The 25,136-nt window shown below is 40.7% G+C and overlaps 1 protein-coding gene across 2 annotated transcripts in view; it reads right to left on the reverse strand.

Annotated features, from left to right (window-relative positions):
* ASAP1 (ArfGAP with SH3 domain, ankyrin repeat and PH domain 1) overlaps window positions 1-25,136 on the reverse strand; it is a 276,123-nt gene that overhangs the window by 104,490 nt on the left and 146,497 nt on the right. For both annotated transcript variants that reach the window (XM_080939796.1, XM_080939795.1), the window contains exon 4: window positions 9,189-9,261. In XM_080939796.1, the coding sequence (XP_080795922.1) occupies window positions 9,189-9,261 (73 nt within the window). The remainder of the gene's footprint in view (window positions 1-9,188; window positions 9,262-25,136) is intronic.

Consider the following 25,136-nt stretch of genomic DNA (forward strand, 5'->3'; position numbering starts at 1 on the left):
CTGTGAATTGTATCTTAGGTAATCCAAGTTTTTAGGTTAATATCCACTTACCAGTGAGTGTATACCATGTGTGTTCTTTCGTGACTGGGTTACTTCACTCAGGAGGATATTTTCTAGTTCCATCCATTTGCCTAAGAATTTCATGAAGTCATTGTTTTTAATAGCCAATAGTACTCCATTGTGTAAATGTACCACATTTTCTGTATCCATTCCTCTGTAGAAGGACATCTGGGTTCTTTCTGGCTCCTGGCTATTTTTTGTCAAACCTGGCCATAAAGGAACTGTCAGACCTACCCAGACAGGAGGAGGGGTACAGTTCACAGCCTGGATGGAAACACTAAAATGCCAGAAGACTTCAGAGATAAGAAATGCTGGCCCCTCCCTTAGACTATTAGCACCAGGCTACACCCTTGAGGGTAAAATTGTCTGGGTCTCAATCATGTGCTACCAAAGAACAGAGTTTGGAGGTCTTTCAGCTAGCCAAACACCAGCAGGTTCCTGGAGGATGAAGAACAGGAGGGGACAGGAAGGTCACGCCCCTCTTTCTGTATGTCAACACCACCACCTCTACAACTGGAGGCTTTGTAACAAGGTTTACAAGACACAGGTAAACAGGTTTCTGGGAGTTTTTGAGGTTAAGCAAACTAATAATGCCTAAAAGGGCTGTGGGTATCCAGGTTCACAGACCATGGAAACACCTGAAGTTTCTGGAATACTGTCAGAACTCTGAGCCAGTCCTGGGAATTAAGCCCTTGTGTGAAAATGTCCAGGAATGAGTTGGATTGCAGGTATATGCAGGTGTATCTTGCATTTCGGGAGCTGTGTTGTACTAAGAGGGAATCTCAGTTTATGATTTCCTCTTATACCACAAACAAACAGTATTCTCTCTGTCTTTTGTTCACAGTATGCTTTGCCATATAGAAAAATTTTAATTCTATGATTGGAAATCTAAAAGATGACTGGCTTTTCTGCCTTCTGTTATTCGCACTTCTTTTGTATTTAAAGGAAAAAGAAAACAATAACTCTGAAGGGCTAGAAGGAGGACTCAGAATGTTCCTATAAAGAACCTGGCTTTCATTCCTAGCACCCATGGTAGCTGACTCTACCTGTGGGTAACCAATGCCTCTGACATCCACAGATACCCTCACAAAGACACATATGTACATATAATTTTTAAATGATAAAATACTGTAAAATTCAAGCCATTAATCCAAAGTAATATATCTGTTTACAAAGCAAAAGATATATCTGAAGTATTTATCTATTCACTTTAGACTACTGAGGACTCAACTTGTAGGCAACCAATAAGATAAAATCCACAGCTCATCATTTAACACATGTCCTTAAACATCCCAATAACTTAATTTATTGTCTTTCTGATAATTATTCTGCAGTAAGTTTATTTGTATAGCATGAGGAATAATAGTCATCTATATGAGAACACACTACTTAAAAGGGTCTATACAAGTCACCCATTTGAGATCTGAGTAACAAAACACACAAGGGAAACTTGGAGGATTCAGGAGATGGTAACTAAGCAAACACTTGCTGCTGAGTAGCTGTCCACTAACCAGACCCGGGCTAAGAACATTCAAGGCAGAAGGTAACAACACACCGTACACGCACACAAAGCACATGGTAAAGAAGCTTGGATTTGGCTGAGTGGGCAGTATCTTCATTACTGCTGACTGCTGTGAAGAGACAGCATGATCAGAGCCATTTTTATAAAGTCTGCTTACAGTCTCAGAGGAGCATGGTGGCACACAAGTGGACATGCCGCTGGGAAAGAAGCTTAGAGTTCTACCTCCAGATACTCAGGCAGCAGCAAGAGTGATGCTGAGCCTGGCTTGGGCTATGGAAGCCTCAAATCTCACTGCCACCTGCCACGGTGACACACTTCCTCCAAAAAGGACACACCTTCTAATCCTTTTAATTCTGTCACACCATGGTGACCAAACATTGAAATATATGAGCCTATAGGGGATACTCTTAGTCAAAGCACCACAGGCAGGGATCAGATTGCCTATTTCTAGGGCTCTGGACTCCATGGAACAGTGTTAAAAGCACTCCCATCTATTCATTTCTATCATCATATCAGAGCACAGGTCCTTTTGTCACACCAAGCCCCCAAAATTAGAATGACCTATGCTGGGACCCTGAAAAGGCTTTATTGGAACTTCACTGTGGTCATGTTATTAAGGAGCAAGAGTTGATCATTCTCTTTCTTGGATACAGTGTCAACTAGTTGGGATATAATCGTTACTTAATGAGGAGAAAGTCAGCTTGCTTCTTTGAGCCTCAGTTTCTGCATCTGTGCCCAAAGAATCACGCACATAGGTTTGGTGAGATTAAAGGCAAAGTTCTAAAGGCAGAAAACCTGTGTTTTTACATGTGTGTGTATATATGTGTGCTCATGAATGTGACTTAAGGTTACTATTGCTGTGATAAAACACCGTGACCAAACCTTGGAAAGGAAAAGGTACATACATACACTTCCATACACACACACACTTTTAAGAATACCTTTCTTCTTGCTGTTTGTGGTGATTCATTCCTTTACTTTCTCTAGGCCGTTTAAAAATTCTCCTTGTTATAGTACCCACAAATGCCCAAGAGTCTGCCACAGCCCATGTTATGAGCATGAAGATTCCTCAATTCTACAGTTATTTCAAATCCACTATTTAGCAGTGTCCAAAAGGGACGGGTACTCAGCAGCTAAGCAGTGCTCATCACGGAGGCTCCTACCTGACTGAGAAATACTCACTCTGTTTGCTTATGGCTCTCTAGGTAATGATGATGCTTTGAGGTCAGGTCCCAAAGAACAGTTGGTTGGAGACAACCATTTTGCTCCTACTTCAGCCTCTATAGTATTACTATTCAAAGGAGGCAAGACTTCTTTCTCATCAATGTGTGCTAAAACTATGCCCTCTACATTTTGCTATTAATCTACTAACTTTCATTAAAAACTCACATCAGGATACAAAGGTAAATCAGGTTATTATGTTTGTGATCTTATGAACACCTCTTAATTATCCTACATTTTAGCATCTTAATTTATAGATTATGTACAAAAGATCTCACTGCTTTTTTGTCCTGATAAACGGGATGCCGTAAGACTTGGCTTTCAGCTTTCCCCACTCCCAGCTGAATCCTTTTTACCTGACTCTGAGAATACAGATATACAGGACAAAAGTCTACTAATAACAAAGCACAAAAAATGAGCTATGTGTAATTTTATAACTACAGCATTTACACACTAGTGGCTGGACATAGCTTGTATTTTTATAGGTGGAATGCAATCATGGTTACTACACTTTCAGAGCTCATCAATAATTTCATTTTCTATTGCTCAATGCTGAGAGTTTTGCTTCATATACACATAATTACAAAATGGCAGAAGTATATTTATGGTCATATCAGAAATTGTTGGAGATTCTGTCCTAATATTTTAAGCAAAGATTTAATTAAGCAATTTCTTAATGAAACTCATGTCAGCAGTTCAAATAGCAATTTATAAAATCAAACATTCTAACTGTACAACCCAAAGGTACAATGATTTGAAATTTACACGTTGAGCAACGATGGTAGGAAAATATCCAGTCTTTGCTTTCACAACTAAACCATTATATTTTTATAAGAGCAGAAAGCATACAATGAGTATGAGGGCAGTAAACACACAGCGGTCTTGCAGGTGAGCTGGAGCAGTTCAGGTCGGATTTGCTGGCACTGCATGGCATGACAGCAGTGTCCACACAAAAGTGCCCATCTGTGTGCTTGCAACTTGGGCTGCAGTGAACCATGCAATGCAAAACATGAGTACAGACAGAACACCTCAGACTCCTCACATGCTTTATTCTGAATTAAATTTTGGTTGATGAGCATTAAAGAATATTTTATCATTACCAATTTTTTCACAATCCCAACGTGGGGTGTCTTAACCCAGTTTAGGAAGCCAAGCATAGCCTAGGACCAGACTCTCCAGATGTGAAACACTGTAAACCTTGTTTGAACACACACCCAGTTAGTTAGGCATGTGAGAGCACATACTTGTAATGATGCTCATTTACTTAATGACATATGATACATTACCTGGTTCAAAATGTCTGTGGAAAGAAAAAGGATTCCAGTGAGTCCCAGGGAGAACACCACATAGAGAAGTAAAACCATGCTATACTTAGAACAACTTTACAGGAAAACTGAATCACAGTTCAGAGATAAAATCATCCAAAAGTTTAATCAGAGAGCAACTTGGAATGAGAGACCAGGTACAGAAAGGTCTAGAATCTTAACTGTATTTTTCCAGGAGGATCTGCTCAAGGCTTCAAAAGACCATCCTTAAAGATAATTATATAGGATTTGGAGAGATGGCTCAGAAGAGAACAGGGTGTTCTTCCAGAGGAACCAGGTTCAATTCCCAGCACCCACATGGAAGCTCAAACCATCTGTACCTCTGGCTCTAGGGAATACTATATCTTCTAGCATCCTCTAGTATCCAGTAAGCACTGAGCACACACACATTCTTCCAGGCAAAATAATACATGTAACATAACAATAAGTGCAGTTATTATCCATACACTTAAAAAATCAGACATGTGAAATTTCCTAAACACAGAACTGATTTTGTAGTCATGTGACTTTTCCTTTTCAACCATACTATTAAAATCTTAATTTATCTATTTTTGCCTGTTAAAAGATCATAATTATAATTAGCATTATAGAATATAGAGCCAAACACTGGAATTAACTGCCAACTCAATTTAAAACCTACTTTATACTAGCTCTGAACATCTGAACAAAGCATTTGGAAAAGCACTGAAATAAAGTTGCTTGCTTTCTCACCGCTGACAAATTTAGTGTTTTTAGATTAATTTGTGACCTCTATGAACTATATTTATATTTTAATATAAATAATCTAGCAAAATGAAAATTCAGAGAACACCAGGTGCTGACTTTGTAGAAACAGAGCACTACAATTCCTTCCTAAAATCACTCACTAGCAATTCTAATGCAATTAGAAATGAGAAAAAAGGTGGACTCAGTTTCCACCAGCCTAGCTTTGCTTCAGAAGGAAGACTTCTTGCTCACTCTGCTCAAACTACAGACTACCTTTTCTATTAAAATGAAAGGATATAGAAAGAGCCCCATCTTTCAGACTAACAATGCTACATATTTCTAGGAGGTACCACATATTGTCAGCAAGTTAACATTTATTTCAAATATGCTTTGAAAACATTTATAAGAAAATCAGCATACAATAATAAATAATAAAAAACACATTTCAGTGGTGTATAGATATATGTCTCAGTCAGTAAAGAACGTATGTAACCTAGCATGCCTGAAGTCATGGGTTAGACGTCCAGTACTGAAGCAGGCAGGTGTGGTGCTATGTCTAGTCCCAGCACTTGGGAGGTGGAGGCAGGAAAATCACAAGTTGAAGGTCATCCTACACACATAACTACATAACTACACAGGGAGTCTGAGATTATCTTGGGATGCATGAGACTCTACCTCAAGAAAATAAAAATAAGATGGACATTTCAAACCGAGATCTAGAATATATCCTAGGTCTTTCTTTACTCTAAGAGAAGGATAAACAAGTATATTAAGGTCACAACAGAGCCTGTTAAGAATAGATTACTGTTCCTAACGAAGCTGGTAGAATAATCAATCCATTCTGTCTACTACTGATCCAGTCTTCCACTTTATAAAAACACAGCATGTAGCAATAGGCTCCCTTTCTGAGGTCACAGGAGCAGCAAGGCTGCCAACGCTAACCCTGTCTGCTGTGATGGCAGGGCAAACAGACTGGTTTATCTAACATGGCTGTGAGCGTATGCTTCTGATGGGAGGTCTCCTTCCATCAGGTTAGGTGAGTGGGTAGCTTCTCCTCCAAATCAAAAATCGTCAGAACAGGGCAGGTGAAACTAGCCCCTTGGTGGACTAGCCTTTGAACTCACAGGGTGTTATGTCAGCATGTCATCCCAAAGAAGGGAATTTCTAAGTCTGGGTCACACTCAAGATGGGGGAATTATGCTTGATCTTAGTTAAAAAAAATCAAAGAATTGTAACAGACTTTAAACCCTTTCCAGTGATTAGGAAAGGGTCAATTATTTCAAATGAATTATCAAAAGTAAAGGGGATAGGAGACAGGAGCTATATGGACTAAAAGACAGTATGTTGTGCAGATTAATTAAGGCTTTAAAACCAGAAGGAACAGTAAAATGGCTAGGATTGCTTTCTCTTGGTCTAAGACATTCACAGGTTTTGAGTTTTGCATGTATTTTTAAGTGCTCTAATATACATCAGAGATGAGAGAGAGAGAGAAAAAAAAGAACACATTTTATAAACATGATCCTTCATAATTGCAAATCTTTTTAGGAAGGTGAGTGGCTGGTAATCTCCAATAAGAAACACAAAAATGTTTCATTGAATGAGATTTCTGTTGCTTAAGAAAACAAGAAAAATAATGAAAACACACTGGGAAAGAACACCACTGATCAGCCTTTTGTGGCTTCTCAGAATGAGGCCAAAAGCACTGGGATAGGGACAGTTTGGTCTGCACTTTGGATGTATCATGGAAAGATAGAAGCCACTACTGTTTTCCTCACTTAACTGTATTACTAAAAGAATAAATGCCACCTCTAAAGGACTAAGCATCAATGTGCTGCCCAAATACCCTGACAAAAAGTTCACTGTATTATCTTGGCTTGTGACTACAAAGACAGTACCGGGTCCCAGTAGCCTATGAGGAAACCCAAGCAATCTGAGTTTGTCTCTACACTTCCAACCACAAGTACAATCTCTATGTGATCCCCATCACAGAACCACAAAGTCAGCCACAGGTCACACTACCCACAGTTTCTATTTAGTGATTCACTCACTACTATTCATGATAAGCAATTACTTACAGCCATTTTCAGGCAGCTTTCCAATGAAGAAGCCATCCAGCCAAGATACAGCAAGCAATTTACTACATAGTAAGCCCTGTCACACAGCAGGGGAAGGCAATGAAACATGTGTGAGGAGCAAGGCCGGGGCCACGACTCTCTCATCCCCTCCTACGTATGGCACTATGGGTCAGTTGCTTGGCTCTCTAAGCTCCAGTTTCTTCGTCTGAGACTTGGGCATGATGGCACTGACTTCACAGGCTTGTTTGGCTTAGTCTAGAGTCCAGCATCGATGCAAAATGGCCAATGCCATGTTCTCTGAGGCAGTCCCTTAACAATCTGGCATGCTACATTGGATCCTCAGAATCTCCTGGAGTCAAATACTGTCCGTGAGCTTAACAAGCACGGCAAAGCCACACTCTTCTTTTTGAAACTGCATAGTGTATATAGTACAGTCTAACAGTATATACGTGCTAGTCTTCATTTATGAATCCCATTCATTCAAGGTTTTCCAAATCCCAGTAAGGTTCCTGAGAATCTTCTTAAACATTTTAAGTGCACTTTATTATCACTTACATGAAAACTAAGGTAGCATTTGAGATATCGTAGTAATCTTAACCATATAAACACCATTCATGTGATAAACAAAACAATAAAATGGAATCAGTCCCACAAAAGCATGCCTGTGGCTTTTCTGGTTACTCTCTGCAATCAACTAAATCCCGCACCTGTGAGGAGTTCGTGATGGATCATAAGGTGAGAAGACCCACCTGTACTCTGGACACGCCTGCTGGCACCAGCCCACATAAGAAGAACATGGAAACGGGAGCTTCTGCTTTCTGCCTGATTGCCCTGGTCCATGGGACGGTTCATCTGCCCTGCTACTGAGGTACCCTTCACATGTATTAGGACCTACTTCTATATTCCAATACAGCAGAGGCATCTAGACTCACGGCCTAAACACCTACAGGATTCTTGGCATTTCCATAAGGAGACCACTATTCTTGAGCTGAATTTACTGAATTTCTACAATATAATACAGAAACTAGGCGCACTAAGTCCCCTCAACAACTCTTTAAAACCACCACAAACTGTAAGCCACTCTAATACATCTCTATTAATATGAATGTTATATTATGTTTATATTAAATATAAATATCTCATTCATCTTATTAATTTTGTTGATTAAAAAACGTGACTTATAAACATCATTACTTATCTGTGTTATTTAAATAAATATTTTGTCATTTTCTTGAAACACAGAGAAACTAGGTAGTGGTATAAAACATGATGATAATTCTGTAAATGTTCTAAGGTGTGGGGAGGAGGCTGTTAAGAGCAAGTTTCCTCTCAGACAGTGTGTGAGGTAGGCAGTGAGTTTGCGGAACTCGGATGACACAATACAGAAATGAGGTACTCTAAGTTCCCGTAACAACTCCTTAGTAATGCCACCTCGGGTACAGAAAGCCAAGACAGAAGTTCAAGGTAGTTTGTTCACTATTCAGCTTCAAAGCATGTGCTCTTTCCTTCACAGTCAGCTATCTTCCCTTCCAGGCTTTCTGTGCCTTACAAACAACTGATGTGTTAGTGAGCTGACTGTCTGCAAGTGAGCTGTGGCTGCAAAATTGTATTAAGGTGACCTTGAAACATTTGTCCCAACTCTTTCCTGGGGAGCTAGAGCCTACTATTTCTTGTGAGTACCTACTAATTTAATTAATTTGGATTAATCATATAATTAAAACACTAACATTAATGTTATATAAATAATATTCATGTATATAAACATAAATTATACAAATAATATATAATATAGTCAATAATTAGTTATTATAAAACAAAATTATGTTGTTAGAGAGTTACAAAAAGTCTCTGGACCAATGTTAGAACACTTAGTTACCTAAGTTTTCTGCCTCATGGGGGGGATGCAGTCAGTGAAGGTAAGTACTCCCCTCCCTAACTCCCCTGCCGGGTACATGGTCAGTACTGGTTTTCGGTGTGCACAGGCACACTCAAGAAGGAAGAGACTATTCTATGTTTAACTGAAGTTACTGGATCACAGGCTGACCTGCCGCACAGAGACTATACCTCCTGTCATCTGTGACAACCATCAGCCCCAACTGTACTGAGTTCTTAAAAACATATTAACGTTGACTTGTACTAAAGAAACAATGACAGGCTTTTGCTGAGAGTAGAAACAGAACGGGAAAAGGAGAAAAGCCCATCTTTTGTGAATATTCTTCAATGTGACAGACAACTCTGAACATTATTGCTGAGTTATGGGAAGATCTGGTAAGTGCTTACCTTGACCAGAATTATATATTGCTTTCACAGATTTCTTCACTTTCTGTAGGGCTGTTCTATCTTGGTCTAGAGCCTAAAAGAGAAAGAGAGGAAAGATGTTAAAAATTTGGAACATTAAAAAAAATTTCACTCACAACTTCCTATCTCCTGTCGAGCGCCACTGTGGCGGCACACTCACGGACAGCCGGTGGTGCTGAGCGCTGCATACAAGTGTGGCCATTACTCAGGGCTCATGGTTGAATGAAATGGTCAATATGGTAGCCTGTCAGTAACCATGAAAAAGACTGTATGGAAGCTTAAGAACTGCTTCCTCCTCTCACTGGTTCATAGCCTGGTAAGGAGAAACAGCCGTAAGGTACAATGACAGGGTACCCAGGGAGCTACACTAATCTCCGCATCTGGTATAAGTACACCCAGAAAAAAATGTTTAGTGAAGTATAATGAGCAGGAATGATCTTTTCATAGTACTTTTGAAGTTGACAATTTAATTAAAAATCCCTGTTTATCAAAATCAACGATGAAACTGATGATTAAACAGAAATCCACCCTGCCTCAGTTTCCCACGTGCTGAAGTAACAGGTATGTACTACACCCAGACACTGGCTGATGCTCCATCAGCAGAAAGCCAGAACCGTGTGTCACTAACAGAAGCTGGCTTGAAAACTGCCATGTATCTGACTCATGGATGCACTGTGCCACAGAGCTCAGGGTGTGTGTTACCAGATGGTTTTAGGATAGAGCTAAAATGGTAAAGGTTTGAAAACAGAAGGAAGATAACCCACATTTAATAAATACTTAGTATAGAGTTCACATGAATTATCCCACATGATTCTCAGAGATAACTTGTAACATAAATACTATTATGTCTATTTTATAGAAAACAGAAGTTTAGAAAGCCCATTATGTCTGGGGTGACAAAGCTGGAATTTGAACAAAGTCTTGACAACAGAACCTGACCTCCAACCCTGCCCAGTTCTCCATTCTAATCTGTAACAAGATGAAATGAGAAACTAAGTAACCACTGGGAGCCGCAACCTACCACTTTCAAGAGGAAGCCCGAGAAAGCTATTTAGGATTCTGAGTGTCATGGTTAGTACTGACTGCCAACATGACAGGATTTAGAATGACTAAGAGATGAATGACTGCATGTCCATCAGGGAGTCTGGAGAGGCTTAAATGAGGGAGGGCCCATCTTGAAAGTAGGCAGCATCACCCCATGGACTTTGTTTATGTGTTACATAAAAAACAGAAGCGGGAGCTCAGCATTCATCATGATGACCTCCTGACTGCAGGCTCCTTGGGCCCAGCTGAGGGATGTTCTTGCTCCCACAATGGACTACATTCCCTCAAATGTTACAAGCCAAACTTAATCCTTCCCTTCCTTCAGCTGTTTTGTCAAAAGTTTTGTCACAGCCACAAGAAAAGTAACCAATACACTGCTAATTCAAGAAAAGGAGAGACTGGGCAGGAGTGTGCACTCCAATGAACTGTGGGAATGACACACCATTATCAGCATATGTCTTTACATAGATACGGCTGATTTTCCCCCAGGAGAAAATAAAGCCCAGAGTGTGAGAAAAAGATTTATCTATTGTCCCACATCAAGGGGAGAAATAGTCTATGTTTTTGAGAGTGCTCCCATCTGCCGTGGGAGTGTGCCTGTGTCTTCCTGGACCTCACTGTAATTTCAAAAAAGGAGACAAGATGTACTCTCAGTTCACCGGGCAGTTCAGCTCCAGGGTCTATGCAGAGGATCAGTTCACACATTGCACTGCCCCTGTGTCTTTGGAGTTATCAACTTCAAAGAGCAAAATATGAGGAAGATTTCAAAACACTGCTGTATGAGACACCATGTAGTTTCTTGTGTGCATGAGTGGGGGGGTATGCTAAAGGGAGAGGCAATGTCTCAACATTCATTTTAGATGCTTTCCCAGCACAGGCAAAGAACTCCACAAAGTGCAAATTCATATCCTACTAAAGGTTTTTAAGAACATTTAATCTGTTAGGTACACCCACAGCTAAATCTGAAGGATTTTTTTTTTCTTTTGAAACCCTTGTATTTGGCCAGTGGCAAGAACCAGTCAAGCAAAAGTATTTTTATGAGTCCCATACTGTAGAGAGCTGGTTAAACTAGGTCCCCTCCAGAAATAACACCTCTAGATGTGCTAAAAGGTTCCCTTCCCTCAAGTGCCAAACAACTGCAGAGACTGCCTGTAAAATGTCACATGAAAAGTCAGATGAGGGCTAAAAGAAAAGCGGTACACACAGGGTGAACGCCACAGCTACGTAAATGTGTGACAAGATACGTGCCTGCATTTCTTAATGTGCATCTGAAGCTAACCACATCACAAGGACAAGAGCGGGGCAAGACAGGAGGGTGGGCCAGTAAGCAGCCCTCTACAGCTTCTACCTCCAGCTCCTGACCTGATTTCCTTTGATGATGAACTGGTGTAGAAATGGGCCAAGCAAACCCTTCCCTCTCCAAGATGCTTTTGGTCACAGTAGTTTGTCACTAAGACACCTACTCTTGGAGGTTTGAGAGAATTCAAGATGTCCTTGGGAGCACATGAATCGTGCCAGAGATAGATATGCCCCATCCACTGAGAGAATAAATGCAGTAACCACAAGATAAAATGAAAACCTGAAGTAGTCTGAAAATACTTAACATTTTAAACAACTAGTATTCATTTTTTATGGATCCATACAACCAACACATTAGTAAGTGGGGATTATGTGTTAGGAGAGAGACCCCAAAGTGAGTGAGATGTAGTCAGTTTATACAAGATATACTGTGGAATAGCAAATTCAGTTTCAGGGGTTTCTGGATACAAAAGAACAGGAGAGTGAGAAGTAGCAGAAAACTGACCCTCCAGTGTCTGCTGTGTGTACCTCTTTTTGTTTATGGACAGTGACCCCTCCCTGGCCCTGAGCTAAGCAGCAAGGGAGATAAGAAAGCAGATATCAAAGACAAGTCAAGGCAGCAAGCAAAGCAGACACAGGAGGCTAAACCCAGGGACTGTATTAGTTGAGGTGAGGCCTTGAGGACTGTGACTCAGCTTGTGTGTCACCTAGACACCTGGCAGGCAGGGGAAGGCTCAGTTAGGAAGCAGCAGCCCAGAAGCCCCGGACTACAGGGGATGAGACACAAGGCAAGAACAGCTTCTGTGAAAGACGAAAAGATGTTATCATTTGCTAGTTTCAAGATTAGTAGAAGTCAAATGAGGCCTATAAAAGAGGGAAAATTATCAACCTAAAATAAAAGTTGATTTGCATAATGTACCCCAAAAAAGGAAAGTTGATATATCATACACAAATGAAGGCTTTAAACTGTTTATCTCACTATTTTGAAGATTCAAGCTCTCCAGATATTTAATAGTCTTTGTTGTGCCTACAGAAATGGCTGCTTAGAGTGGGTAGGATGTGGCCCAGGGATACATTTGTAGGTAGTACACTGCTAGTTTTGGATCCCAACTTGATGAGTTACTTCACAGTTCAAACTGTGGCAAAGTTTCAACAAATCATTTTCAGTGACAAACTGTGAACGGTTCCAAAGAGCTATCTCATGCTAGAAAATAACCACCAAGCTAACAACAACCTTTTCATCAAAGCAAGTTGCAACACAGAACTCCTGTGTAGGTATCACTTAACGTATGAAGCATACACTCTGAGAAGGGCAACGCAGACCCTGAGTGAGGCCAGCTATTCAGCAGATAGTACTGTGTTCTTTGGCATTGAAAGCATCTAAAACTACAGGTCTGCAGAGCCTAAGTGGGCACCCCATGACACTGATGTTTCTCTCCCGTGTGCAGGTTTAGAATCCTAGTTTTTATTCTAACCCCATGCAAGAAAGCCCTTCTTAACTAAGATAAACAACACGATGTGGGGGCTGGGTAGTACATGGGGTATATGTAGAATCATTTCCTGAAGGCTCATTATGTCCCCAACAGACCCAAGTCTCATACTACCTTTTGTCTTTTCTATGATGGATCAGTAATAAGAGGATTTCATTTTCCCCAGTGAAGGCCAAGAACATATTACCAGGGAACAACTACCGAGGTTGCAAAGGAAGCCTTGTACAAGTTCCACATGAAACAGACCAATGCAAACTGCATGGAGTGAAGAGCCTGGCCCCTCCTTCCTGCCCCATTCCTACAGATAGGAATGTAATCCCAAAGAGGACAAGAACTGCTGGAGCAGCAGGAGTCAGCCTCGGCCAGTTGTCTTATCTAACGTTCAAACCACACTGCCATCTGTATAAATTTGAAGAGACAACAGATCTTCTTCAAAGCCCTTGAGGTTATAGGGTCACCAAGTTCAGCCAGGTAGTAGACTATAAAGAGAATCTAATCCTAGTTAGAGGGAAAGGCCAGGGTTGAACTCTCAGGAAATCTCCCTCTCTGCACTGGTGGCCTACCTTGTGGGACATACTACCCAGCGTCTCAGCAGTGCCCACAGCTGAGGAGCCCCCATTGTTCTAGCAATTCTTCCAGCTGCTGATATCGCCAGTCTTTAAAGCAGCAGAGCCGAGTTATGAAGCAGAAGAAATGTGGTGCTGTGGCTGTAAACACAGGAAAAGAGGCCATCTAGACCTGGGCACTTCCTATCTGGCTATTATTTATTGGTTTGGTGACTACAGTAAGCTTAGGTCCCAGACACTAAATGGTGTTGATGCTGTCTTCATACAGTAGGCTGAGGTTGCCTTTCCCCTCCCCAAGGGCTTCAAATTCTTATCTCAATCCAATTTGCCTTTTGTGCTAGCTAGTTTTACAACAATTTGACACAAGCTACTAGCATCATCTGGAAGGAGGTTGCCTCAGTTGAGAAAATACATCTGTAAGATGTGGCCATAGGGCATTTTCTTAATAGTGATGGAGAGGGTACACTATTGTGGGTTGTGCCATCCCTGGGCTGGTAGACCTGGGTTCTATGAGAAAGCAGGCTGAGCAAGCCATGGGAAGCAGGCCAGTAAACAACATCCCTCCATGGCCTCTACATCAGCTCCTGCCTAAGGGTTCCTTCCCTGTTTGAGATTCTGTCCTGACTTCCTCCAATGATGGACTAAGCTAAATAAACCCTTTCCTCACCAACTTGCTTTTGGTAATGTCTCATCACAGCAACAGAAACCCTAGCTAGGATACCTTCCTTCTCCAGACTAATAATACATGCTAGTATGTATTATATACATTACCTTACTCAACCTTCACAGTTAATGTACAAGGGGGTTTCCACCACCTCTGCTTTACAGACTTAAAAAAACTGAATGAAGATTGTGCAGCTTGTGAAGAAGAAAAAGCAGGGTTCTAAGACAGGTCTCTTTGAAGCTGAAGCCATTACACTGCCTGGGAACTTTTTGACCTGCAGAGAGTATCAATCAATAAGGGAACTAGTGGGAGGCAGGGGGACAGGACAGGGTAATGGGTGGTGAGTATGAAGAAAGAATTTAATATGCATGTATGATAGTGTCATAATGACACTACTATTCTGTATCATAATAAGAAATGGGCAAACAACAATTCAGTCAATAGGACAGTAGCAAGATGGTCCCAGAAACCCTTTCCTTTGCTTTCTAGGTCTCTCTATGAGGAAGCCTAAGACAGGCTAAGATTGGTGCTCTGCTTGAGAGTCCCAAGCAGCATTCTAAGGCAGGGAAGGATAAGGGCCACAGCTATATAGGAAAGACTCACTGGAACTACACTAGTTGGTTGGTTCAGACTTCAGCACCTATGAAACATGTCTATATTTAAGTTCATTGCTAAATATTCTCCCTGGCATAAGGGTGTTAGTTAAAAGGACAGTGGGGCTTACCTCTTGATTCAGAACTGATCGTTCTCTGGACATCAGTAACAGAACCACATCTTTGACAATAGCCACCACATTAAATTCTTCATTAAAACTAAAGCTGTCAGGGGAACTGAGCACTGGTTCACAGAAAATAGGTTTGCTAATATGAACCAACCACAATAGCACTGGAGATAGATACATAGGTTTCAGAAAAGCAACCGGTGCTTTCAAATACTGACTTGCTGAAAGAAGTCACTGAATGACAGAAAAAACTAAATAGAATTAGTGTGTTTACCTTTTGAATCAACAAAGTCTGATATTGTAAAAGAGTGGAAACCTTTTTGCTTTGGCATTTCCCTTCTAGTTTACACCCACAGACAGGTCACTCAAGATTAGCCTGCACAGAAAAACAGAATGGCATTTGCATGACACCTATAATAGGGACCCCTCACTCGTGATGATCTGCTCCCCAGACTTCAAGCCTACATCTCCATCCAGGTGTGATGAGGCAGAGAGCAAGTGTGTGCCATCATTCTAAGGAGTGCTATGTTTGAAGTTAAGCATCAAAGAAGCCTGTCATCCAGGAACTTAGGAAGTGCAAGGATGGTCAAGAGGTTAAGGTGCTCAGCAGGAAGCCGCTCAAATTCCCTCTTCTTGAGCTCTTTGTAACAAACAGGACAGAAAATGATGCCAGAACCATCTCAATAGCACTGCTGAAGCCCTTCTGGCTCTTGCCTTACTATTTCCCACTCTCCAGGTAGGGCTGTTAACAGTCTCCACATGGTTCGCATATTCATCCCATCCACCTTTGCACCAAGGTACAATGTTCCTAAGATGTGAATCAGATCATGTCACTCAATGGCTTTAAAACTCAGAATACTGAAAGAAAGATTCTCCACAGCTGTCAATCAATGATGTGACTGATGTGATTCTCTATCTATCTATCTATCTATCTATCTATCTATCTATCTATCTATCTATCTATCATCTATCTATCTATCTATCTATCTATCTATCTATCTATCTATCTATCTATCTATCTATCTATCTGGGACAGGATTTCTCTGAGTGTAGCCCTGGCTGTCCTGGAACTCTGCTAGGTGGGCCTTAAACTTGAGAGACCAGCTTGTTTCTGCCTCCCGAGTGCTGGGATTAAAGGTGTGTGCCACCACCACTTGGCTTAAATACTTCTTGTATACACAAGTATCACAAGGTTGATCATCTAAAAACTTTAAGCCCTTTAACCATATCTTCTAACTCTCACCATGTCTACTTTGCCCTCAGAATTTCAAAAGACCCAATGACATATTTAACTTCCATAGAAAATAGGAAAGAAATAGCACACACTCATGGTAATTCCCTGTAGCCTTGCAAATTGTACATTTAAAAAATTAGTAGAATATTGTGTTTCAAGAGCTCCTGTCTGGGGCCAAGAAGAAAACTGTAATCACAGCAATTACCTTGTGAACCTCTAATTTCTGCTGTAGCTGCAAACTTTGGAGTAGCACACCCACCCACAAGTACCATGGCTCTTTCATCTAGAGGCATTTTCTGTTCCATTCTTGGGAAAATAATAATTATAGGTACAGCAAGGTATTTAAAGGGAAAAAAAAAAAGGTCATGAAAACACCATTTCCATGCTATAAAACAGTGAGAGTTACTAAAGGAAGTAAAACCTCAACCAGAACAAGGCTCCCCAGTTTGTATGTGTTAGGAGATACTCCAAGAGAATATGAGTTTATGCCAGAGAACAGACGTAATTACTAAGTTGGTTAACCTTTTAGCTCCTCCCAGTTCTAGGATCCTATAGTATTCTAGGAAATATTCTGTTTGGGTCTTGATCCAATGCTTGAAAACATGGCTCACACTCACTGAGGGTTCCTCAAGACATACTGGGCAGATGCCAGAATTTAACAGCACTGGTTTAGTGACTGGTGTCCAGAACAACACTACCTGGGGTCAAATTCTCCTGCACTCCTTAATAACCTATATGACTGGGCCCATTAGATAAACCAGCTGTGCTTCAGTTCCCTTATTTGCAAAACAAGAGTATTTTGAGTATATTAAATAAAGAAAAATCAAAGTAAATATAGTGCTTTTAATGATATTTGGAACAAAGCAAATTCTCAGCCAACATTATCTACACTTGATAGTGAAAGGCATTTTGATTTATTTACTCCAAGGTTCCCAAGGGATGAATAGTTAGCAAGAACATTTTAATGTAGATGGTAGAGCATAAAAAAAAAAAAAAAAACCCTTTCAGACTCACTCTTCCTTGAGACTGCTAATCTCCCAAGGATATATTCAATAGCTTACCACAGGGTGAGATGAAAGAAAGTGACTACTTTAGCTTGTAGTCTTTATGCTGTACAGTACCACACAGAGGACATATTTATGTGTATGCCCATATATAAGATTGGAATCATACTCAAGACAGATCTGAAGACATACTAAGACCAAGCATACACTGCCTGCTATATGAATACTGTATGTGTGGGAAGAAGACAACCATGTGCATCACTTCAAAGGCATTTCTGGTCTGGAAATGTCGCAGAGTGGTAGAGTGCTTGCCTACATGTGAAACGCCTTACATTCAATCCTCAGCCTTTTGGTATTACCAAGAAATTAGTGGGATTTTAAGTACTGGCAACTAATCTAATAGCTTTAAACTCAGAATATTGGCTAACATCAAATGGTGTCAACATTACTTAAAATAAAAAGTCCTGTACATTTTCTTGTCACTTTTAGTAATCTGTTGGTTCTCTCAGCATTGACAGTGAGCACCTGACTACACAAGTCATCTTGTTGGGTAAAAAAATAGTTTTAGTTCCGCTCTAAAATACTACTTTCCTTTTTGCTGACCTCCTCTTAGTACACATACAGAATCTCTACTTAAGTAATGTCTTACATGCAGCCTGCACTCTGCTTTTCCCACTTACTAGTAGGTTGCAAATCACTATGTTTTTCTGTCTGGGTGTTACCAACAAAGGAAGGCCTTTCATCACTGATAGTCCTCTGATTCCTACACATTCCTGTTAAAAGCTAGTGTAATCTCCCATGTCCATAAATTTTTTTATATTTAAAGTTTAATTTTCAGCATGAACATTAAGCAAAACGTTGCTTCTACTGAAGATACTCTCAGGTAGTGCACTTGTGTTTTACACACAATTATGTGTGGGCACCAATGGTATTTTTATAAAATAAGTAATTCAAGATGTTCCTGAGTTATTATATGGATAACAAGTCTTAAATAAATGTCACAAAGATCTAGCTAATCCTCTTGCAAATTACATTTCATTGCAATTTAGGACACTGATTTACTTAAAGCACAGTTTTCTTAAAAGGGTTCAAAGGCTAATGTGAAATGGCTGCCCCCAACCCAGCACAGGGCAGCTGGTCCTTAGCATGCCCCTCTGGGATAATGCTCTCTGAGGATGGGCTCAGACACAATGCCTTACTAGCAGGAGGCTATTCCCAGAGAGGGGAGCCTGTGATACTGAACTACAGAAGACAGACATGGACACTGTAGTCCTTGCTCAGAAGCACTGAACACCAGTCACCACTGGGCGCTATTTCCTTAAGGGTAAAATCTTCCCATTCACAGTTCTTAAGTTCTCTATAAATCAAACCTTTGAAATCAAATCCTATTTTCTCAAGAAGCATATTATTAGCACTACAGAGAGACATTCCCACTAGATGTCAGGTTTCAAGTTTTATGGAATGAGTCTTCTTACAATATTCACAATCATCCTTAGGCCCTGATATGTATGCAGACAGGTAGACTATTAACTGACTAGGAATGTGTGCATACATCCACACAGCACTTTACACAAAAAATTTTACCCCTACTCTGCCAATTATTTCACTTGACAAATTCCCCCAGTGGGACACAATATCCTAGAGCTAGGAATGCAGGGGCAATCTCTGACATTAGGGGTTATTACATGTCACCTTAATCCCATTTATTACTAGGTTTCTAGACACAAAGTATCTGAAAACATGAATGCTCTTTTTTATTGTATGTCATATGAAGATCTAAAGAAAAATGCGATCACTCAGAAAGGTAATCAATTTTAGAAAACATTTAATCTTAAGAAGGGAAGATAAAGGAAGACTTTTTTTTAAGATTTATTTATTTTATGTGAGTACACTGTAGTTGTTTCAGACACACCAGAAGAGGGCATCAGACCCCATTACAGATGGTTCTGAGCTACCATGTGGTTGCTGGGAATTGAACTCAGAACCTTTGGAAGAGCAGTCAGTGCTCTTAACCACTGAACCATCTCTCCAGCCCAAGACTTTCTTTTTAAAAAATTATTTATTATTCATTTAATATATATGAATACACTGTAGCTGTTTCAGACATACCAGAAGAGGGCATCATATCCCATTACAGATGGTTATGAGCCACTATGTGGTTGATAGGAATTGAACTCAGGACCTCTGGAAGAGCAGTCAGTGCTCTTAACCACTGAGCCAGCTCTCCAGCCCCAGGAAGACTTTCATTATGTTATACTTTGTAGACTGAGTTATATTGTAAAGAGGGGAACAAACTTCTTTTCAGTTGTTTCTCTACAGTTGGGAGTGAAATTAAAGGGCTGTCAATGATTTAAAAGGGGCTTCTACTTTTGATTCTAAGAATGGAAATGGGAACCCCTCTAGTTAAAAGGTGCTGAGGGAGTATTCTTTCTGCAAAGCTTTAACTTCATGGCGACATTTTACAAATGCCCAAGCTCAGGACAAGGTAAAGGAGCTTGTTTGGAGAACACACTCAAGAGCTTAAGTGGCCTAGGAACTTCTCAATGTTATCTACCTACTTGGTGTCACTTAGGAACATGTCAAATGACACAGCACAGTGATCTTTAAGTTATTCCGTATCTGAAAAGTGAGCATGGAGTCCCTTCACCATCCAATCAATGAGGTGTGGACAGACAGACAAAGTTTATGGTCCAGCTTCAGTAATTAATTATACATGTTTGACTAATGTTCTCAAAAGTCTATAAGAGGAGCAGTGTTTGTTACTGAAGAGTTCATTGTCTGTTTTCTTGTTTGATAGTTGTGGTAAGGCATGATAAGGTTAATGGATTTTATGTATTTAGAGTACCCTTAATTTTAAAAAGTACAACTACCTCCTTGTTCCCAAGGGGGACTGGACTGATTTTAGGACCCTTAGTGAGACTCAAGCTCCTTCTGAAAAATGCTATATTATTTACATATACATATGCTCATTCTTGTTTTTATTTTAAATCTCTAGATCACCCGTACTACCCTTAACAGTGTAAATGTTATGTAGATAGTTATTTGAACGGAGCATGGTGGCACATGCCCATTATCCCAGCTACTGAAGTAGCTGAGGCAAGAGAATCTTCAATTAGAGGCCAGCTTGAGCGAGACTCTATCTCAAAACAAACAAACAAACATACAGGATAAACACATCAGTTCAGATCCAAGACTTCCTCTTCCCCAACCCAAATTTCAATTCACATACATGGAAGCTGAGGGTGCAGAAGCCTTAGATGAATATTTTCTCAAACCTGTAACTTGGTTAAAGCTCCATACAACACCCTCTTCTGAAAAAATTCTTTCGGCATAGGATGGTAACACACACTTACAATCTTGGTGTTTGGAGACTAAAGCAGGAAGATTGTAAGTAAGGAAAGGGCCAGCCTGGACTAAATGATGCTTTCTGTGACAGTCTGGGCTGCACAATGAGACCTTGCCTCAACAAAACCAAACAACTATTTTTTGTCAGTATGGTGGGGTTGCATAGCCTGGATTGGGTTTGGATTCTAACCCCTTGGGGATTCAGGGTCCTTTTTTCCTTTGAGTTGAGGCCCCAACAGCTTCCTGTGAAGCTGAGAGTGACCGGCTAAGTGTTCATTCCGATTACAGGCGTATACCGCCACACTCGGTGGGTGGGACCAGGGTCTTACTCACACATTTTAGCACCGTGAAGGTGTGCACAGCAGATGGTCCATGAACTGCACTTGTTGGTTCTTAGCCTGTACGCACGTCCATACATGGCTGCCTTCTTTCCAGTTCTCCTCTCGTCTTCCTCCAATAGTTTCTGGCTCTTCTGAGACACTGCTTTGTTTCCTCTTAACATCCTCTATCTCAATTCTGATACTTCTTACTTTTCTTCCTCCCAATATCAATTTTGAGGTAGACACCAAGGAGTCCTTTTTCCTTTATGTTCCATCAATCCCCAAATTTCTAGAAAGCACCTATGTCTTTTCTTCTGTCTCTCGCACCACACCTCTACACTCATTCTTTGAGGACTGAATATGGAAGAGGAAATTCTGAAGAAAGAAAAATCTCCCCAGAATATCATTTACAAAACCCACAACTTGGACTGACTAAAGAAACGATGGTCAGGGTAACCCAGGATCCTGACCTGATGACTCACTCACTAAAACAGGCTGGACTTTTCCTCCATGCCTTGGGATTGCTTAAGATCAGAGAATTTCCCTTGGGATTTTCCCCAAAGCCTTCACTTGCTCCCCACAAGCTTCAAACAATTTCTTATTTTCCACTCCCATTAAAACTTGTTCCCCTTTCCAGCTAATAGTAGGGGTAATTTCTCTTCAAGTTCTACTCTGGAAAGAAAATCCCACATTGGATGCTTGGATACTTAAAACTCACTCTAAACCTTTGCTAGCTCTTGTTTATGGAACAGCATGGATTCTGCCTTGGGTGCAGGGATTCCCAAATCCCACTTATTTCTCATAGCAAGGGTATCAGGCAAAAGCAAAGCAGAGCCCTAGGAACATGCTCTTTCTTCAAGGGCTGCTATGCCTATTCTGCAAATTCACATACAGCAGAGACTCGGTTCTGTGAGCTACAGCACAATCAATGCCACTGTCTAGGCACACCTGCGCACTAATTACTATGCACCACAGCCTCATGTGACTTGTATAAATTTTGGAATTCCTCACAGAATGGACAGCGGCAAAGATCACTTGTATTTACATGTCTGCACCTGAGGAAGGCATTGACAATACTGAATTACCTCTTATTCCAATGACTCTTTTACAGGGCAAGAATTCCACACTTTCTTTATTTTTTGGAAAGTTCTTCTGAGGATAAAGATACAATAAGGCTTTCAAACCAACCACATTTATTCATTAACTACCCTAAGGATTATTTTTATAAATACCTTACAACTGACTTCCTTCTTTAAAAAATTTTAAAAAGAGAGTTAATTGATAAAATATCTGCCTTCCCCTTCTCTCCCAAAAAAGTAAGGAAAAAAAGGGGGGCTGGCCAGACAGCTTAGAAGTTACAACCACCAGATCTTTCAGACAACCTGGGTTGGAATCCCAGAACCCATATTACAGTGTACGGTTGCAATTCCAGCCCTGGGGGATTTAACATGCCTTCTGGCTTTCTTAGGTACTATACTCACATGACACACACAGACAAACACTCATACACATAAAATGGGGGGAAGAAAAACATAAACACAAACACTGTTCATTTACAGATTTTCCAGTTAGAAAAAGAGTCTCTTTCCCCTCAGCTTAGCAGGTATTTCCAATGTCTCTTGTATTTCTCCAACATTACAAGGTCCTATGTAAAGTGTTTGTGATACTTAGCGTTAACTGTCAACCTGGCATTGCCTAGAGCCATCTGAGATGAAAGCTGACGAGTGGGCATGTCTGTGGGATGGAACTAACTCATACTTCGAGTAGCACCATTTTTGGGGAGCCCACGGTGGGTGACATCATTCTTGGGCAGGTAGTCTCAGGCTGTATAAGAAAATGAGCTAAACATGAGCCTGCAAATGGCATTCTGTCAAGATTTCTTACCCTGACTTGTCTGCTGACTGATAGACAGTACCCTTAATGGACACTCCAAATAAAGCCTTTAGTTCTATGTTATCACAGCAGAGGGAAGGAAACCAGCCGTGTGTGGTGGTGAATTCCCCACTGAGAGGCTCTTCCAGCAGGAGCTTCGGCCATCAGGTCCTCTGCACTCAGTGAAGCTCATTATCCTCTACGCTAATCAGGATTCAGATGAAAAGAAAAAACTTCAATTCCTAAAAACAAAGGTTAATCACATTTATTGTACTATAGAGACAGAAGAACCTTACATGTGGATGATATAGTCTAATTGTTATATTTACTTAAAACCCGAGAATATAAACAACTTGCCCAAGTCAAAGGTTTGGACAGTCTAGCGTAAGGACTAAACCCAGAGCTGCCTCTACTCGTGGTGTTTCTAGGAGGGGGATGCAAAGGCAACCCCAGGCTCCAATGGCCTATGAGGGCATTTGGTTCTTCGGAAGCTCAGTAAATGGGAGGGCAGATCCTGAGATAACCTCAAGTGCTTAGGAAACATGGGCCAATTAGATCTTTAGGGAGACGAGCAGCAGGGGCAAGTTTGGAAAGGACTAGAGAAAGAGGACAGTGGGAGGCTTGGAGGAGCCCAGGGGATCTCTAATGGTGAAAGAGGCTGAGAAAAGATCATGGGTGGGGAGAGCCATGTGTACACTGGTGTGGTTAAATTGGAATCTGATAACCCCTCAGGCGGAATTGCCCCTGGGAAATTTATGTAGTGGTGACATGTGCAGTTCCTGCTTTTAAGGAAGCTGAGGCAAGAGTGCAATGAGTGTGAGGCCAGACTGGGGTAACAGCAAGCTCCTGTCTTAAAACCAAACAAACAAACAAACGTGTCTGCCCATATGGAAGGAGCCAAGTCACTGACGGGGGACCTCTCCTCTTGGTGACTAACACATCCTCAGCACTGCGTTTACAGAACACTTACAGAATGAGTAAAATGAATACGGTTAGCAGACAGATGAGCTTCGTTACTTCAAATATTCAAGTACGAGTAACTTCAAAATACGATAAACCATCAAAAATTTTCTCTTAATATTCAGCATGCAAAGAAAAATGCATTTTATACTCTATTTCTAAAGTTGCTAAATAAAACAATATGTGTGGGGTATTAAATATATTAAACAAAGCTTCTGTGTGGTCCTTTTCAGTAGACACTTAGGATAAAAATCAATCCTTTAATAAATAAGAAAGTCACTGAATGTTAATTGGAACCCCTAGTTTTACAAATATCTGTAATATTTAAACTAGAAGAATGTTCCACTTTCTGTGACCCACAATGGAACAAAGGCCATCACAAAGTCTTGAAAAGATACATAATAGGTGGCACCAAAAATGTCCCCCTTCCAAATTTTAGGCAAACAGCTCCTGAAACACATTATCTTCAGTTGGTACATTAAGTGTTTTGAATTTTTTATTTTAGCAGAAGAATAAACTCAGACTTGTTTCAAGGCCCTGACCACAGGATTTCCTTAAATGACACACTAATGAAAAATGCAAACCAGTGGAAGGCTTGACTCACTGTACTAGACTTTGCTACATTCCAAAGAAAGATCTGCTTCCCATCAAGAGGGAACTAGCTCCACAAACAAGTTTCCTTTACCACTTGTCTTGTGAATACTTCTGCTTTTGGGTAACATGGAGTCAAAGGACAAGACTTCCATCCCCAGTGATAGATACGTGAACAGAAATAGCTCCCATTTACTTGTATACAGTGCTTGATTACAATTAGTCCGAAGCTAAAGATGAGCCAGGGGCTATACTTTTCCTCTGGTTGCATGTCTAAAATTACCAGGAAAGGCAGGCTGATTCAGCATCCTAGAGATGTCTATCTGGCTGCAGAAAAGGGACAAGCTGGCCTATCAGGTCCCACCACAGGAGCTAGAAAGAAGGGGTGGGAAAAGTGATGCATAAGAAGCCACAACACCGTGAGCATGAAACAAAGAAAGAAAGGAAACAGATTCAAGTCTGTCAGACAGAAAAGAATTTAATACAAGAAAGGGAGCACAAGAGGGGTCAGGAGGTAGGAAAGCCAACAGCCCTCCTTCTGAGGGAGCTGAACATCAGCTCAGGAGGCCTAAGTCAAATGGCCATCCTTATTTCATGCACAGCTTACACATCCCTTAAAGTGAGGCACACTGACCTCTGCAGGGCAAAGATGTATTAAAAACCAAGATCAAGGCACACACAAAGCTCACCAAGTCCTGTTACATCGTTCAGCTGACCCTCAGCACTTGAAGTCCACTACAGACTGATTTTGAGTGCTTCCTATGTGCTTGGCCCAAGACAACACTATCTAACGAGGCAGGCATTCTTAATTATTTTATAA

The sequence above is a fragment of the Micromys minutus genome, assembly GCF_963924665.1.
Source record: "Micromys minutus genome assembly, chromosome: 27".
In the NCBI taxonomy this organism is placed as follows: Eukaryota; Metazoa; Chordata; class Mammalia; order Rodentia; family Muridae; genus Micromys; species Micromys minutus.